This window comes from Apium graveolens, chromosome 6 (assembly GCF_009905375.1).
Source record: "Apium graveolens cultivar Ventura chromosome 6, ASM990537v1, whole genome shotgun sequence".
NCBI classification, from domain to species: domain Eukaryota; kingdom Viridiplantae; phylum Streptophyta; class Magnoliopsida; order Apiales; family Apiaceae; genus Apium; species Apium graveolens.
In genome coordinates, this window is record NC_133652.1 from 218,135,232 (window position 1) to 218,153,046 (window position 17,815).

Genomic DNA, 17,815 nt, shown 5'->3' on the forward strand with positions numbered 1-17,815 from the left:
ATTACTGTCCTTTAATAATAAGATTCGACTAGGGACCTTTAAGAATATTGATATTATTCTCATAATCTCATTTCTAAGTCACATACTTAGAAATATAGAATTCATATCATATTCCAAGGACATTTATTAATCTAACATTTATATCACAGTGAATTAAGATATAATAAATTATAAAGGGAATAATCGATAGAACATAAACATTAATAATCCAAATGTCTTAAACTAAAACATTATATTGTTGTCTCTAAGGCACAAACACTAACATAACCATCATACCTTCACACTGAAGCATATATATGGCCCGATATATCATGTGCCCACAAGTGATTTATTGCTTTAATTTTGAAGGGATATCTCACTAGTGTACTATAGAGGATTCTCTTGTCCGTCCATGAGTATTGACAAATCATAAGTTGGAATTGAGTTGTCAATTATCCCTAGTTAATTGTCAATAAGTCACGAGTCTTGCGAGTGTCGATAAATCAAAATTCGGGATTTTATCAAATTTTTTGCCCCCGGTTGATCGTTGATAGGTCACAAGTCTTGTGAGTGTCGATATATCATAAGTCGGGACCTTATCAATTTTTTTGTCTCCAATTAATTATCGATATGCGACGAGGTTAGGATTAGATATGTTTGATGCCCCCAAGTGTTTGACGATTAATGTCTTATTCGGAGTGTATCAAATTTGTTGCCCCTTGTGACCTTTGTTGAGTATTTATTTGGGTTGGATAAATGTTCTAGTCTAAAATGACTTGATTGCACAATGAAATCAAACTACCAAGTTAAATCGTAAGGGGAAAAATTGAACATGTATATCAAGATTAATGAAAGAAATAAATTTTTTATTAAAAAATAGCCAATACAACATATTCAACGATGATAAAAATCCAAATAAATAGTAAAAATACGTACATCCTACATAAATAGATAAATTATTAGCTTATCAATATCAATTTATTTAAATTTATTAATGATGTTGATGCCAATGATAATCTAGGAATAACATTTCATCAAATTAGATTAGTTGGTATATTTTTTTTCTCGATTCTGCAAGTTTCGGATTGTGAATACTTGAGATTTTGTATGGTCCTTCATTTTTAGCTCGACATAAGTTTGTCGGCTCTTTCTTTCCATATTTTATAAATGCACTCGGTAAAGGGTTGCTTCATCATGTTTGGTGTTGTTATTGCACCAACCATCATCATCATACATATTTCTTATGTGATCATTATCATTGTTTCTCATATGGTAATCATCATGCTGATGATGATAATCTTCATTGTCTCTATATTCAGCATTATTGTTACTTCTATGACATATACTAATATTACTTTTTTTTGCCGTCAGGGCCTCCATTATTTCGTCTACCATTGATTCTATGATCATCAACATCACATGATGAATTGCCTCCACAAGGTGGTGATCTTTTCTGTGGTACATTAATTACTTTATGATGCCGATCCCTTGACCTAGATCTCATTCTTCTCAGTGATCAGTATCCTAAAGGTGATCGTCGATAATGTGACCGACCATGTGGCAGTGTTTCTCAGCTTAACTTATCTCGAAGTTGGCGTCATTCATTTGCAAGTTTTTGTTAATGATCTTTCACCTCCCTAATTTTTCTTTGATTTTTTTCATTACGAAACCTTCCAGTCTGACGTTGTCTTGATTCAAATACCTCCCGCTCTGCGTCGCCATACGCTTTATTGATTTCTTATTCCAAACTCCCGGTACCAACATTTTTATTTTCACTTTTATTTTGAATGTTAGATATGTCTCTTATCGCCATGATGATACTTCTTACATCCATAACGTTAGGATGATATTTAACTTGTTGATGATGAAGCACACAAGAAGTTCCCAAATTAATTTTACGGCCATAATTGTCGACGACAATTCGAGTGACCGTGGATTTTTAATCCTGAGAGGTTATGCCGATGATTAAGTTGCTAAATATATTGTAGGTACAAATAGGAGTTTTGTAGGATGTTTGTTGAGCCATTGGCGTGGACAAATACCGAGCTTTAGAAATGTGAAAGCTTGGACAGTTATGAAAATTTAATGGATATTTAACGAATTTTCTTCTTTGTTCTCTAGAAGATCCTCATAATCGGCGCCAAATGTTAAAGACAATTTTTGTGAACTACTAAGTTTCAATATTGAGTTTATTTTCAGGTACTCTGATAGAGATAATAAGAATAAAGATGTAATTATATATACGCATTTAGAGTTTTGGGATTGCTCCTGAGAGTATGTTAATCAATATGATTTTCAGATCACTCTTGACGATTAACCCGAATTTTCAAATCACTCTTGACGATTAACCCAAATTTGACAGATTAAAACAATTTTATCCGATTGTTGATCGATTTTTTTTAAAAATAATTTAAACCCGATTTTCGCTTAATCAGTTATTTTTTTATCGAACAATGATTAATCAACTTTAAAATATAGCAAAAACGAAAAAAAAAGGTTTAAAGTAGCAAAAACGAAAAAAAAAGTGTAAAAAATGGGCCGGGGGGTTAATTAAAAAATAATAGGCGTGTGAACATAATAGCTGCACTAAGTTTAATAACAGAGGCACAAGGGGGCCATGAGTCCATGACACATGAAACATCCTAAACCGCGGATTTAAGTGGGCACAACAAACCCAATTGAATAATAAGCGATACGTCCGGTGAACAAAATGAGTCAGCGTCTGTAGCCTAGGTTGGGGGTCAATCAAAGGCAGCAGGCTCTTCGATCGAGGTATCTCCCTCCCTCCCTCCCTCCGCATCGTAACTTAATTCACCTCAATTTCATCCCTTCTTTATATTTTACATATTTCACTTCATTTGTGTATTTCTGTTACTACTCTCTTTGTTCTTTTTTTGATTCATTATGTTTCTATTGTTTCACCTGTTTATTATTCAATTTGATAATGATTGTGTTCGTTTTGACTTTTTTTTTTCTCTCTCATCAGGATTGATTGTAAATTATATTCATACATAAATTTGTTCTTGCAAGAAGAAGCAGTTGTGATATTAAGATGGATTTAGCTGCTAGTTGCAAGGTATTCCTTTTTTATTTTTTAATTTTTTGTAATTGTATTGACACGTGCAGCACGAGTCAGGTAGTGGTTTTTATGTACTAGTTAAGTTCCTGTGATTTGGTCTGATGATTGCTCAATTGAACTTCATTGAGCCACTTAGCGGAAATCAGCTATTTATGAATAGTGCGTACTTCTTATTGAAAATTAGATGCTGGGTGGCGGAGAGAGTATAATCTTAAATTACGTAATTACGTGGAGATTTATTGTTTTTTTGTGGACAGAGGTGTGCTGGTTGGTGTCATTGTATATTGAGTGTTATATGTTTGGTATAATATGCCAAATTGCGAACATGTTGTTGCTTGCATGCCGGCAGCACTTTAGTTTGTGACGGATACTTCGGAAACTTTGCGGCTGTTTAACTTGTAATATATTGGTGCGTTATGGCCGAACACGGATATGGGTGTCGGACACATGTGTGGATCCAAGTTTCACCCTCTTAGTTTCTAAAAAGTCAAGATTCGTGGATATGGATCCCAAATTGGCACTCTTGCTGAGCTTCAGCATATAACCTTCACATTAGTGAAACTATACCTACTTTTATATACTTTACATATGCATATTAGTGTCTTCTACTAATAAAAAACATATACATAATTGTTTACGTCAAAATAATATCAAAAATTAAAAGGATTCATGGAAATAGTAATCTATGGACATCCCTCTCTAGAAACAATTTGTTGTGGGCCTTGTAAATAATTTTGAACTAGAGTGCTTGAAATTGAAGTGTCTGGCTTTCGTACGATGGATCTGACTCAGAGCATATAACCATGTCATATCTGGTTGACAGAGGGCAAAATTGAAGAATCCGGATAATGGAATCTGTATCTATCCTTAGATTTATTGAATCTAACTTACCTGATATTATTTTTTCGGGGGAGGGACTAAATAGGTATTTCAGTGTGATTCTTTTCTTCTTTTGACATTTCCGGGATGAAATCCATTAAATCGAGATCCTGTTTCATTTATCTCCCCGTTCTATGGTATTTAACTACTCCCTCTGTTTTTTTTATTTGTCGCTTTGACTTTTACACGTATTTCAATGTGCTTTGACCGGCTAGTTAGAAATATGATTTTAAAAATTTTCTTTTTGTGAATTAAAATATAAGTTGTCTACTTTTATTTACAAAAAGAAAATTTTACAAATGATAATTTTAACTAGCCGGTAAGAGCACATTGAAATGTGTGCAAAAGTCAAAGCAACAAATAAAAAAAAACAGAGGGAGTACTTTCTTGCTTCTTCATGGTTCTTATTGCTGCGGATGTGGTTTTATAGTGCTTAATCTACGTTGTGATACTGTGTATTAGATACAGTTTTCAGATAAATTTTATATATTAATAAATGGAATTTTTAAAATTAGTCAGTTTTTTTTGGCAAAGTGTATTTTATGATATAAAATTTTCATATGTTCCTGTGTATCAAATTTCCCTTTTTTTTTCTGACTGATTTTAATATAATTGTACTCTGTTACAGGACAAATTGGCATATTTTCGGATAAAGGAGCTCAAGGATGTCCTGACAAAACTTGGTCTCTCTAAGCAAGGAAAGAAGCAGGTACGGCATTGAGTTGTTTTTTTTGTTTTGTTTTGGCTCACTGTTTTTGCATTGATTATTTAATATCAACTTCTCTTGCGAATTGATGCTGTTAATATATTTCAAGCATCCCCTCTCTCCTTAGTTGCCTATAGACTAGAATATCAAAATTGAGCAAACATGTTTTCCTTAACTCTGTATTTAGTGTGAATTTTTTACATATTCATGTAAAGGAATAGTAGCATACAATTCAAAAAAAAAAAGGCAGGAAGACAAGTAGGATTTGGCCTACAAATAAATTGAAATTTTCCGTTGCTCACAAGTCACAAGTAACTTATTAGGAATCTGTATATAAAAAAAGCCAATTGCATCAATTTATATTAGAAATCTTGTTATTTTTTTGAAAGAATTAAATCTTGTTCATTAAGTATTAACCATATAAGCTTGAAAAATTAAATTAACTATTATTTTAGAAGTATAAAGTTTAAGTCCAAGTAGTCAGTCATGTATATAAAAAGACACTGCCGCATCCCCTACGCACCGCCGCACCGGGTGCGTGGTGCGGGCCTAAGTGCTGCACCCCTGCTTTCCAGTATAGAAGATGAGAGATAGAAACAGAGAGATTAGGCTGATAAATATATAGAGAACAGAATTCAGTTCAGAACTTGCAGGGAAATATATCCACTTTTTTTTTAAAAGAGAAGCAATAAAGAGAGAGTTGTGAAACGTATTTGATAAGGAATGGGAATGAAGAATGCTTATATATGTTATTTATAAGTTTATATGTATTAAGATTAGAGAGGATTAAAATAATTTGTTTGTGTTAAATATGTGGGGCTAGTAGATTATCAATTAAGTAGGTTATTTATAATAAAGCCCAATTGTTATGGGCCTTAGTCCATTAGATTATTTATTAGGGTTTCTATTCCTTATAAAAACATTGTAACCCCCACAGTATTCCATTTTCATATATTTCAAATCGTAACTGTAATCGTCCAATACAACTCCTATTTATACTACTCTGGACATGTAAGTTAGTAAATAGCATAATACCCTTGAAACTAATATTCCTATACTTCCTCTACGATTGTTAGTTTGTTACTACCCTCCATCTTACTAGTACTCCTATCTTGACAACTCCTCGATGCTTAAACCTATGTTATTTGTTATACAGATGACCAGGAAAAGCCTTTCACTTGGAGTTAGTTGTAACAAACCTCTGAGATTACCCATACAAGTTATTTCACCTTTTGAATTACCATGTATGCTCCAGTGTTCCCGTTCTGAAATCATGTACTTGTTTGCAGCCTTTGTTCAGCAAATCTTTGATTGTAAGGGCTCAACATAGACCTCATAGATTAAATGTCCATTCATTTTGTCAGCTAGCTATATATGCTCGACGGTGTAGTCCTTAATGATCACCGATGTTGTTTCTAGTTCTCTTCCATTACATCAAAAATGAATGGTCATTAATCTTGTCAAGCTTGTTCATACTTCATTCATGCTCATGTTTTCACAGTGCACATGTAAAGTATTTCCTAAATTGTACAAGTCCACGGAATTTTGTGTGATTGTTGCAGTAAATTTTAGCCACTATCTTGAGTACGCAGTTCTCCATTGATGTTGAGGCTCATATTATTCTGTCTACTTTATGCCACAAACTTTAAGCATTTGGTTCTGGTAACTAGTTCTGCAAAACATATCAAATGTGTTCATTGTACATAAAATTTCCTTTAGTGGTTATTATCTACAAAATATAAGCTGTCCTGAAGCTCTCGGAGTGTTGCGCCCCTATGCCGGAACTTGTCTTTTGTTTTTCAATATTAGTTGCTATTTTTAGAGGGTAAATCTCTTATCTCGGTCGGGTGATGGCACGAAGAGGTTAACTGTCAAACAATGAGATAAAGAAGGTTATGTGAGCTTTGGGAAGTTGCTGGCTAAAGGGACTTTGACACTCAAGTTAATATGGTGTAGGGATATATATAGAAATTTGTAAAGAAATATTGATGACTGAATATTTAACACTTAGCCTATGTCGAATGGTTGAGAGCCCTTCGTTGGCAGCAGCTGTGGTGGTGATAGGCAAAATGTTTAGCTGCAGGGAGCTTCGAAGCGTAGTTAGAAAGACTATAAAAAAAGTTGGGTCGAAATTTTGGGAAGTGAAATGTATTGAATGTCTCAAGTCCCTACAGACTACAAGTGAGGCCAGGTCTTTTGCTTATTAGTGTTGGCATAGCTTTATTTCCTAACTCTCGGTAATCTTATTCCCGTGTAAGGTCTTTTAGCTGGTTCATGTAGAGTGGTCTCCTTAAAAGTAGGAGACTGGTTTGGCAGGGTAGGGTAACCAACCTGTTGAAGCAAATATTTGGTCCATACATTGTGCCTGAAAATTCCAACCTTCATGTTGGACCAGACATTTTCAGAATGAAGTAAAATTCTTTAACATATTGTACATGTTAAGTTCAAGCCCACCATCTTCAAAACTCTACCTGCAGTTATGTATTGCTTATCAGCTACTACCTGATATCTTGAATTAATTATACATATAATACTAAATTTGTAATTTTGTGTTTAAGGTGGGGTTGTATGCATAAACCGTAACATGCAGTCTCTGATTGTGCATTTGCCCTTCCTTTTCTGCAGGACCTTGTTGATCGGATATTAGCCATATTGTCTGATGATCAAGGTATGAATTCTCTTTTAATCATTTAACAACCATAGTTTGGTGGTCTTCACTCTTGCTTTAATTATTCATTATTACATTTACTGTATATTACGGATAGATATTCCGCCATATTTTAAACTCACTTGTGCCAAATTAAGATTTTAAATTGAGAGTTTTTACCGGGGTACATATGATTGTACTTTCGCTACATAAGAATATCTGGTTTTTTTACTTTGTGTTTATATAAATGTGTGTTTTTATTTTCCCCATTAATATTTTTCTGTGAATAGTGTCTGGAATGTGGGTAAAAAAAAATGCCGTCAGGAAGGAAGAGGTAGCGAAACTCGTAGATGATACTTACAGGTGTGTATGTGTTCCATAATGTGTTACACTAGACCGTATGTCGGTCATTTTCCCTTTTTTGTCACCTCACATCCTTGCAAAACATTTCCCCCTCCCCCTCCAGAAAAATGCAGGTATCTGGGGCAACAACTGACTTAGCATCAAAAGGGCAGGGTGTGTCTGACAGCAGTAATGTAAAATTTAAAGAACCCGAACTTGAAGTTTCTCATAAGATGGATAAGGTTCGATGCTTATGTGGAAGTTCATTACAGGCTGATTCAATGATTAAGGTAATGTCAACTCGTAAACACCTTCTTATATCTTCATAGTAGTTTATCTACCTTCCCCTCCTAGTATACATATCTTTTTTGTTTGCTAGTTACACACACTCGCCTTCTCTATGACAAGGTTCGAACCCTCGACATCCAGTAAAGGGAGCGAGGGAGATACCACTACACCAAGAGGTGTTGGGATAGTATACATATTTTTTAATTTTCAATTGCCATCACTCTTACTTGCAATATTAACATACTGAATATGTTGAATATCTGTCAAAATTCAGAATTTGTTCACGTAGGATGATTCTCGAAATTCATGAGATCACTTATAAATTATAAAACTATATAATTTATGAGGTTTAACTAGGCTAGGTAACTGTTAGTCCTGTATGCTGAGGTGGTTAAATCTAGGGGGTAACTTTATATATCTAAAATCTTTTCTTTGGAACTAAGTGCATCAGTTTTTAATTTTTAAATTGAAAGTCTATTTACTAGAATATACTGACAATATAAAAAAACCAAGCTGATTTATGAGGAAATTATACTAAACAGTGATTTGTGAATAACCTATGTATAAGAGACGGAGTGTACTGAATGCACCACATTCTGCAGTAACTATTGGATGCCAAGAAAATGCTCTATGTTTTGAGTAACATGTTCAGCTTTTCTACTACTGCCACTTGTGTTAATTGTAATTTTAATTACTTTTGATGCAGTGTGAAGATTCTAGATGTAATGTGTGGCAGCACATTGGCTGTGTCCTTATTCCAGATAAAGTTACAGAAGGTGTTATACCAGCCCCACCAGATGTTTTTTACTGTGAACTCTGTAGACTTAATCGTGCAGACCCGTAAGTATTATCTCATTTTTCACATTATAACCTTTTGCGGTGTTGCATGCATTTCGTCCTTCCACATGCTTTTTTATATTGGGCCTGTTTAGTGGTTAGCATTGATGTGTTATTTATTGCAGATTTCAGCTTTTAGTAGATGGTTGCACATTATTTTGTTGCATACCAGGTGGCCTTTTAGTTTTGGCAAGTCTATAGTTTATGTAATCTCTTTGTACATGCTTATACTGCCTGTCCCATCTTATTTAGGTAGTATCCCCCCCCCCCTAAAAAAAAACAATATATCATTATGGATGCTGGTGCATTTGGTTTGGTGCATGCCTGTCTATCTCCTGCTTGCATTGCGTTTGTCTACGTCCACAATCTCTCTCAAATAGGAATTTATGTGAAACATTAAGCAGATGAGTTTCTTTTGAATTATGATTTATAAATTCTAAGCTGTTACTTTGTAATTACCTTCTCAACAATTGAAATCGGCATGCCTCTATTGACATTGGAAGCTATCTGATCGCTGTTGAAGGGAGTATTTAGTAAGGGGTATGGAGGAACATGACCACCCTCTGATATTTTTATCTTCTTTTTTCACCATTAAACTTTTCCACAAAAGGATAGAGACCACCACCACCTCTAGAAACATTGGAAAATTTTAAGAATAATTATTTAAAAATTATCCCGTGTGTTTCCTGTGAAAAGTAGTCTTGGATCAGCCCCTAGGTGTACCCATGTGACGTGTACATTTAGTAATTAAGAAAACCTTTAGCTATTTTTTGGTACCCGCATTTATGCGTGCTTCGGATTTCATATCCCTGTTTCATCAGCTAGTATTTTCGTTTCTTGAATTATTTGCAGCTTCTTGGTGACAATGGCACATCCTTTATATCCCGTGAAGTTGAGTATTGCAAATCGTCCAACAGATGGGTCAGTGATTGTATTTTTCGTACTTATCCTTTATTGTCACTTTGGTAGAATCTATCATTCGTGCCTTGCTCTTCGTGCTAGATTAATATCATGTTCATATTGATGATATTGGATTAATTTAAGAGCGGGAAGTAGGTATGATTTCAATAATAGCAGGTTAAGATTTGACAATGAATCCATTAACTTCAATCAATCTTATATTTGATTATCAAGACCTTTATATATATCTATTTTCGGAGTAGGCATATAAATGTAACTCAGTTAGTCAGCCGACACTATATTCTTTATTATTTATAACTGTGAAGATGTATATTGTTTCTGTTCATATATTATTAGCTACTTAGCTTCCATGCTAGAGGATCAATGTTTCCAGTCAGTAGCTTATCCTTTAAAAGGTTCTGGAGCTTGATGCTGTACTTGTCTTTATGGTCTTGCCTATGTATTTGAAATTACATCTTCATTTGTACGCGGGAGCTTTGTAAAGTTTGGTTGTTCAAAAACATCTCGCCTATGAACCTTTTCTCAATTCATCTAATCTGCGTTGATTCACTCCCTTTATCTTTCCATTTCATGCTTTTCTTTAGGCCCTAAGATTCTGCACTATGTTAGATTCATAGTTCCTATGAAAAGTTCATTTTTAGCTTGTGGTTAGTGGAATAGAATAGCAGTATTTTAGGTGCATAGTTTGTTAATAATAGCAACACTTTTTGTGGGATGCCGGGGCCATTAGCTTGTGTATGTTCTATATCTTTTGCTAAAAAGCTTATCTTTACCAACAAAAACAGAAATTTGTATGCACTCACGGTGCTTGTATGTGGGCATTGTGCATAACTGTATTGCAGAGGTACAATTCAATTTGCTTCATGTGCATTTAACTTGACTTAAATTGCACTTAATTAAATAAGTTGTTTGCAGAACCAATCCAGTACAGAGTATTGAAAAAACATTTCAACTCACTAGAGCGGACAAGGACTTGTTGGCTAAGCCGGAGTATGATGTTCAGGTTTGCTTGACTTGCAGCAGTTATGTTCAGAGGACCTAGTCTTTATTTGAAGTTTATAATTGTTACTAACTATAGTATATACAAATGTGTAGGCATGGTGTATGCTCCTTAATGACAAGGTTTCCTTTAGGTTACAATGGCCACAATATGCAGACCTTCAAGTCAATGGTGCGTGTTTCAACTTCTGGTTTTCTTATATTTTTTGGGGCAGGGGTGTTGCTGTAAGCTCAAGATTGTTGTATTATCTTGATTTTTCCTTAAGAAGTGATATATCTCCAATTTCTAGCTTATGTAGTAATGAGTACATGGGTCCTATTCATGTAATTAGTGACACGATATAGCTGAGGAAGTTGTATTCGTATTTTCTTTTGCAATGGCTTATGTTTAGCAAATTCATGCACTGTCTTCTTTTTTCTTTATCTATAGCTGCATACCTATATCTTTTATTCCCTTCTATTAAAGCCATTTTTCTTCTAACAGGTGTGCCTGTGCGAGCCATAAATAGGCCTGGTTCGCAATTGTTAGGGGCCAATGGTCGTGATGATGGCCCTGTTGTAAGTTTGCCACCTTTCTGTATTGTAGATTATTTAGAGTTTATATATTTTTTTCCGTATAAAGTAGAATCTAGACAATTTTTCTTTGATCTTGTTCTTGTGTCAGTGAAACAAATTTCCAATTTAGTAGTTCTGTGCTACTATTTTTTATATGATCTTTTCATAATGTTCATACTAACTGGTTTTGTCAGATTACACCTTGTACCAGAGATGGGATGAATAAAATCTCCTTGACAGGATGTGATGCTCGGGTCTTCTGTCTGGGTGTCAGAATCATAAAGAGGCGTACAGTTCAACAGGTAGGTCCATAAATTTCCTGATATATTTTTTAATTCACAGCTGTTAATTCTTTATTGTCTACTTGGGTCATTGGCATCTGAAGTTTGGCCCGTCGCAGTAGCTGCTTCTTGTTTTTTCCAAAAATTTTTAACTCATCATGCTACTATTTTGCCTCCAATAAATCTTGTTGCTCAATACTTCTTAGTTTTCTGTGTGCACCATACCCATTTTCTTATCATGTAGCCTTTTCTGTTTCTCCCCTTCATTTTGTGTGTGTGAGTTTGGGAGGGGGGCAGATAGAATAAATGCAAGCTAATTTAGTAACAATATGCTAAAATTACAATTTACCACCCAGTACCTAGTGTTGTTGATTCTAATGTCAGTGAAGTGCAATGCTAACATATAAAATTACAATGTAAGATCCTCTATGGACTCTTGTTGTAATTAATTTTTCCATTTTATGACATTATTGTAATCGCCTTTGAAAAGCCCTTTTTATTTGGAGTATGCTACATTAGGAATTCAGTCTTCTAGTTTGCGAAGAAGTTGCAACTTGCAAGTGTAACTTGACATTCTGTAGTGGGTAGACACGGGGTTATCTTTTTGCTGTTTCACATTTGTCTATCTTGTTTCATTTTCTTATGCCTTTTATTGTGTTCTATAGATTTTGAACCTGATTCCAAAAGAATCTGACGGTGAAATCTTTGAAGATGCCCTCGCCCGTGTGTGTCGATGTGTTGGTGGTGGTGCTGCCACTGAGAATGCCGATAGTGACAGTGATCTGGAAGTTGTTGCAGATTCCATTCCAGTTAGTCTACGTTGTCCAGTAAGTAGCAAGTTCATTTCTGACTAGCTTTTTCATATATAAAACTTCGGTGTCCAGTAAGTAGCAAGTACATTTCTGATACATTATTGCATATACAGATCTTGGTAGTGGTTTTTTCGCAACAAGCTGCATAGAAAAAGTATCACTTCATTGGTTGCCCTGAGAAATTGAGAAAAATTTGCTGCCTTTCAGTTCAATTCAATTTAATGAAAGAGTAAAGATGACGCTATATCAACTGAAATGCTAATATACCTGATATAACTTCTCCTCTCAATTAATCTACTTAGAAATAAAAATACAATAGACTTCGAGATGTCCACTCTCTCCCCAATAATAGAAAAAAAACTGAACTACTAGTTTCTTCTCCCCCCCTTTTTCTTCCCCTTGTTTTTATTCTTCCCCATTTTCCCTTTGCATATTTTTGCTGCTTTGAGGTGATGTGACCAAAATACCCGGGCTTGCGTCTTGCATATGTTTTCATAATTGGGATGGGCTGGTGCATGATAAAATATTCTGCTGATGCTCCCATCTTGGCTCTCACGTAAAAATTTCATAGAAACATCTCTTCATTTATGTTATTTTCCTGTGTTTCTTGTTAAGTGCCAGCATCATGACAGATTGCAAAGCTTGTCAGGATGTATCATTTTTTTGCAAGTTTTATTGAGTTTGCTAGAGTTCACAAGTAAATTTTCCAGTTTGAATTGGCTGGAAGTATATATGTTCGAATAGATGGACTAGATGAACTGTCAACCTGATATTACACTATGATTCATAAGTAATAGAGATAATAGCGTTTAGGTTGCTAGATATTTACCTTAGTAAATGGTAATTAATACAATGAACTTCTCATATTGAAATCAGTTTGCCATGATTATTTGATATGCAAAATATGATGTTTACAGATGAGTGGCTCAAGGATGAAGGTTGCTGGGAGATTTAAGCCTTGTGTACATATGGGCTGCTTTGATCTTGATGTATTTGTTGAAATGAATCAACGGTCTCGAAAGGCAAGCAACTAGTGCGATTATGAATTTTCTTTTCCCTTCTAGCAATTTAATATTTGTTTTCTCTTCAGTGGTGTGCTTATGAGGTTTTACTTTCTGCAGTGGCAATGCCCAATTTGTCTTAAAAACTATTCATTGGAGAATGTTATTATCGACCCTTATTTTAATCGAATTACATCCAAGGTAATATCCTTAATGCATCAATGTATTATCTCATACTTCAATCTTTTAAAAGGTGCACATTTATAGTGATTCTTTTTTGCTATATAAAGATGCGGAGTTGTGGAGAAGATGTTACTGAGATAGAGGTGAAGCCTGATGGTTCTTGGCGTGTGAAGGCAGAAAACGATCGTAGGGGTCTTGGGGACCTTTTCCAATGGCGTTTTCCTAATGGTACTCTCTGTGTACGCACAGATGGCGAAGCTACATCAAATGCAGATACTATTAAGCAGGTCAAACAAGAATGTTATTCCGAAGGTCATACTGGCTTGAAACTTGGAATCAAGAAGAACGTGAATGGGGTTTGGGTAGTTAGCAAACCTGATAATTACTCTGGAAACATACCTCATGAGAATCATGAAAACCGTATTCGTAATGGGATTCCTATAAACAGCAGTGCTACTGGTAGTGGTAGGGATGGTGATGATCCCAGTGTCAATCAGGATGGTGGTGTTAACATTGACTCAGTTTCTCCTAACATCGAGACAGTATTTAATATTCCGGACCCAATTCCTTTCGCACAAGGTGGGGATGCAGAAATAATTGTTTTGAGTGATTCTGACGAAGATAATGAGCTCCTTATTTCTTCTGGTCCTGCGTATCGAAGTAACGAGTCAAATGCTGGCAGAGTTTCATATGAGGTTCCCCTACCAGAAATCCCAACTACTTATCCTGAAGAACCTTCCCTTGGAGCCGGAGGGAGTTCATGCCTGGGCTTATTTGGTACCAACGGAGAAGAATTTGTGCCACCTCTATGGTCTTTAGCTTCTAGCAGCCAGGGAGGCCCTGGATTTCAGTTTTTCGGTTCTGATGCAGATCCTTTAGTTAATATGTCGCATGGTTCCCTTAATTGTCCTCCTCCATTTAATGGTTACAATATACCTGGAGAGACTGCTGTGGGTTCTACCGCTCTTGTTCCCAATTCTTCAGGTCACCTCTCTGCAAGTGAAATAAATGATGGAATGGCTGATAATCCCATTGCATTTGATGGAGATGATCCGTCGCTTCAGTTATTTCTTCCAACCAGGCCTTCTGATGCAGCAACTCAGACTAATGTAAGAGATCAACCAGATGTGTCAAATAACATCTGTCTTGAAGATTGGACTTCTCTTACCCTTGGGGGTTGTGGCAGTGGGGCCCGCGAAGAGCCTGGACACAATGAAGTAAATGCAAGACAGCAATTACCCTTCGAAGAAAGTGCTTTGGATTCATTGGCTGACACAGGTATGTGTATTGAATTTTCTGTTATTTCTATTTATTAGGGGGGGGGGTATTTGTAGTGCCAATCTAAATACTCTTTTTATGGAACTTCGGGTGATGCCAACACTGAGTGGTGTCAATTTGGAGAGCACATCTGATTGATTAATTGATTAAGTATTAGACTAGCGTGCAAATAGATTGAAGCTAGCTCCCTAATCGCCACATGTAAATCTTTGGACTCGAATCACCTCCATTGATCTTTTTTGTCCAATTCTATCTAGTATGTATCTAAAAAAGGGACACTTCCACAAGTAAAACATAATTAAGATCAATGGGAGATGCTTGTTCTCCATTTAAGTAACGAGACCTGACAATTGGTACATGATTAGGACATGATACTTAAAATTAGTGTTAGGGTTTTCCACATTACGTGTTTAGTCTCATAATATGGGTAACGAATATATATGGGCTTGTGCAAATGATTCTTGTTACACCAAAGTGCATGATTTAATATGTTTTTTTGATTATTTATGATATAGTAATTTTTCTTTAAGTAGAGAAAATAAACATTCTTTCAAAGTTATGAAGTTACAATAAATATGTAATACTTGTAATCTTTACCATAATTACTGCGGATCATCAGTTTCCTTTATTTATGGGACTTTCATTCTGCTTCTACATGTAATATTTGAATTATTTAATAAGTTGGATCATGATGGTGATTGGTTCAGGAATACAATATATTTCGTTAACATATTATCATCCACCAGTTATCTAAAGTTATATATTACGCTCTTCTTCTGAAACATGTACCTAACGCCTATTTATTTTTCCATCTGCCTTTGCAGCTTCATTGCTTCTGGGTATGAATGACAATAGATCTAATAATCATATCATGAATGGTAATGGACCCTCCAAGACAAGTCGGGAAAGATCGCAAAGCCCATTCTTGTTTCCCCGTAAACGTCGTTCTGTAAGACCTAGACTCTATTTATCTATCGACTCTGATTCTGAGTGAGGACCTGGTTGTAGGATGATTGTATATTGTAGAGAGACAAACTGAATCACTTTCAAGTACACTCTAGGTTTGATAGACAAACCACCTCTCAACTCGAAGAAGTGGTGATCCACCTATATTTGCTGCACCATTCTTGGACTTGTAAATTTTAGGCCTACAGACAAATTTCACTCTTAGACTCAGCGAGATCTGAGACGCAGAAAGGTGTTCTGGTTGAATCTGTCCAGCAAAGTTGGGCGGGAACTGTGAATTCCGTATACTGGTGAGCTTTAAGCTGTTTTTTTTATCCAGATGTTACTGTCTCATTCATGTTGCCTAATATAGAGTAATCCTACTTATTTCTCTCTACTATGTTTCTTTTCTTGATCTGCAGGTATGGCTTACTCGGGTCTCTTGATTGCTAATTGCATGTAGATATTGGAATACACAGGCTGCTGGATTTAGGTTGTGTTGAGTATAAATTCTTTTGTAGAACTTATAAATTTTCAAATGTTTGTTGTATTAAGTCGTCCCATGATGAACTTGCAAAGAGAAAAAGTTGTTCCATTATGTTATATGTATTGAAATTTGACTAATGAAGTGTCTAAATTAATTTTTTGTTTAATAAATATAATTTACAGATCCTTCAATAATGATTTCTTTATTTGATTTTTAGGCTTTATTGAGTAGTTGGTGCATGAGATATTCGTCTTAGAATAAGAGTGCAGGAGTTTAGAGACAAACTATGATAAATACTTTTATTATATAATTGTTTTTATGTGTTAACAATAAATTGTAATGTAATTGGGTTAGAGATATGTACAAATTACTTTCAGATCAAGAATTTAAAATTTTACTGGGTACAATATTTTGTACCAGTCATTAAAATATAAACACAGTTTCAAAAGCATATTTTTCTATATGAAAATTTATTTGAGCGTGTCCTCAAATTTACAATTCACAGTTGAATACTCTTGCATTATGGTTTGAAACATATATATGTGATCCGTCAGTAACTATGTTAAGGGGCCGTTTGGTATTACTGTTGTAGATAAATATAACATTTTTTTGTTGAAAATCTGAAATCTGTCAGAAAGGTGTTTGGTGAATTTTAAAAGTTACTGTCTGGAAAAACGCTTTTGGCCTAAAAGCTGCAAAAGCATGTCCCCCAAGTTTTTGGAAAAAGTTATTTTTCAGCTTTTGCAGGATTAACAATCAGTTTCACTATAAAACCTTCTCAACAAATATTATTTTTATATATTATATCTCAAAATATGCATAAATTAAAAAAAATTACCAAACAATCATCTAATTTTCCTGATAACACTTTTTTCACCCGCACTTTTTATCACAGCATAACAGTTTTCAACAACACTCCCAAACAGAGCCTAACTGAGATATACTATTTTAAGTTATACAGGGAAAGTAAAGACGGTAGATGTCCTAATACATTCATATATTTGCTGGTCACTTGGAAATGCATAAACGAACTAGCGTTGTACCAAAAGGGCTCGGAGATATTGGATGTTGTAGAATCAACATAAACAACTCTCAACCCATGATAGATTGCTCAAGATAAAACCATTGACAATTTTCTAGGAATTATGACCTAGGCTGACAGGGAGCACAGTTAACACTGATGCAACAAGTTATTCGTTTGTAGGAAGAGGTCATACTAGAGATGTTGGGACCGGTTTTCTGCCGATTTGAACTGACTTCCGCCTGTAAAGAGAAGAATGCGAGGGACGATCCCCTCGATTCACCTCCGGTGTGAGAATAAATTAACTGGTTTATGTGAGTAAATCGGAGTACAAATAGTCTGTGTGATCTGAAGTGTGTGTTGATGAATTAATTATATCGTGTATATAACATGTACCAAGTTAACGGTGCATTCCCAGAGTCTTCGGTTTGTTCCGCTTAGAGGGGAAAGTGGACATTGTGGCTAGGTGACCGCGTCTTCCCTTTTCTTGGACCAGTCTGCGTCCTTGTTATTGGGCTAACCTCTTCTCGGCCCAAATAATGTCTTTATGTCTTCGTCCCAAATACGCAACATGG

General features: G+C 35.2%; 1 protein-coding gene across 1 annotated transcript; it reads left to right on the top strand.

Moving 5' to 3' along the window:
• Nucleotides 1-2,610: 2,610 nt before the first annotated feature.
• On the top strand, nucleotides 2,611-16,413 carry LOC141666688 (E3 SUMO-protein ligase SIZ1-like). Its single transcript, XM_074472834.1, has 18 exons — nucleotides 2,611-2,751; nucleotides 2,966-3,055; nucleotides 4,566-4,646; nucleotides 7,269-7,311; nucleotides 7,581-7,653; nucleotides 7,757-7,922; nucleotides 8,627-8,760; nucleotides 9,610-9,678; nucleotides 10,594-10,681; nucleotides 10,774-10,849; nucleotides 11,162-11,235; nucleotides 11,427-11,534; nucleotides 12,179-12,340; nucleotides 13,243-13,347; nucleotides 13,447-13,527; nucleotides 13,617-14,787; nucleotides 15,612-16,043; nucleotides 16,155-16,413. The coding sequence occupies exons 2-17, from the start codon at nucleotides 3,032-3,034 to the stop codon at nucleotides 15,779-15,781; spliced, it is 2,625 nt and encodes an 874-aa protein (XP_074328935.1). The 5' UTR covers nucleotides 2,611-2,751; nucleotides 2,966-3,031; the 3' UTR covers nucleotides 15,782-16,043; nucleotides 16,155-16,413.
• The last annotated feature ends 1,402 nt before the right edge of the window (nucleotides 16,414-17,815 follow it).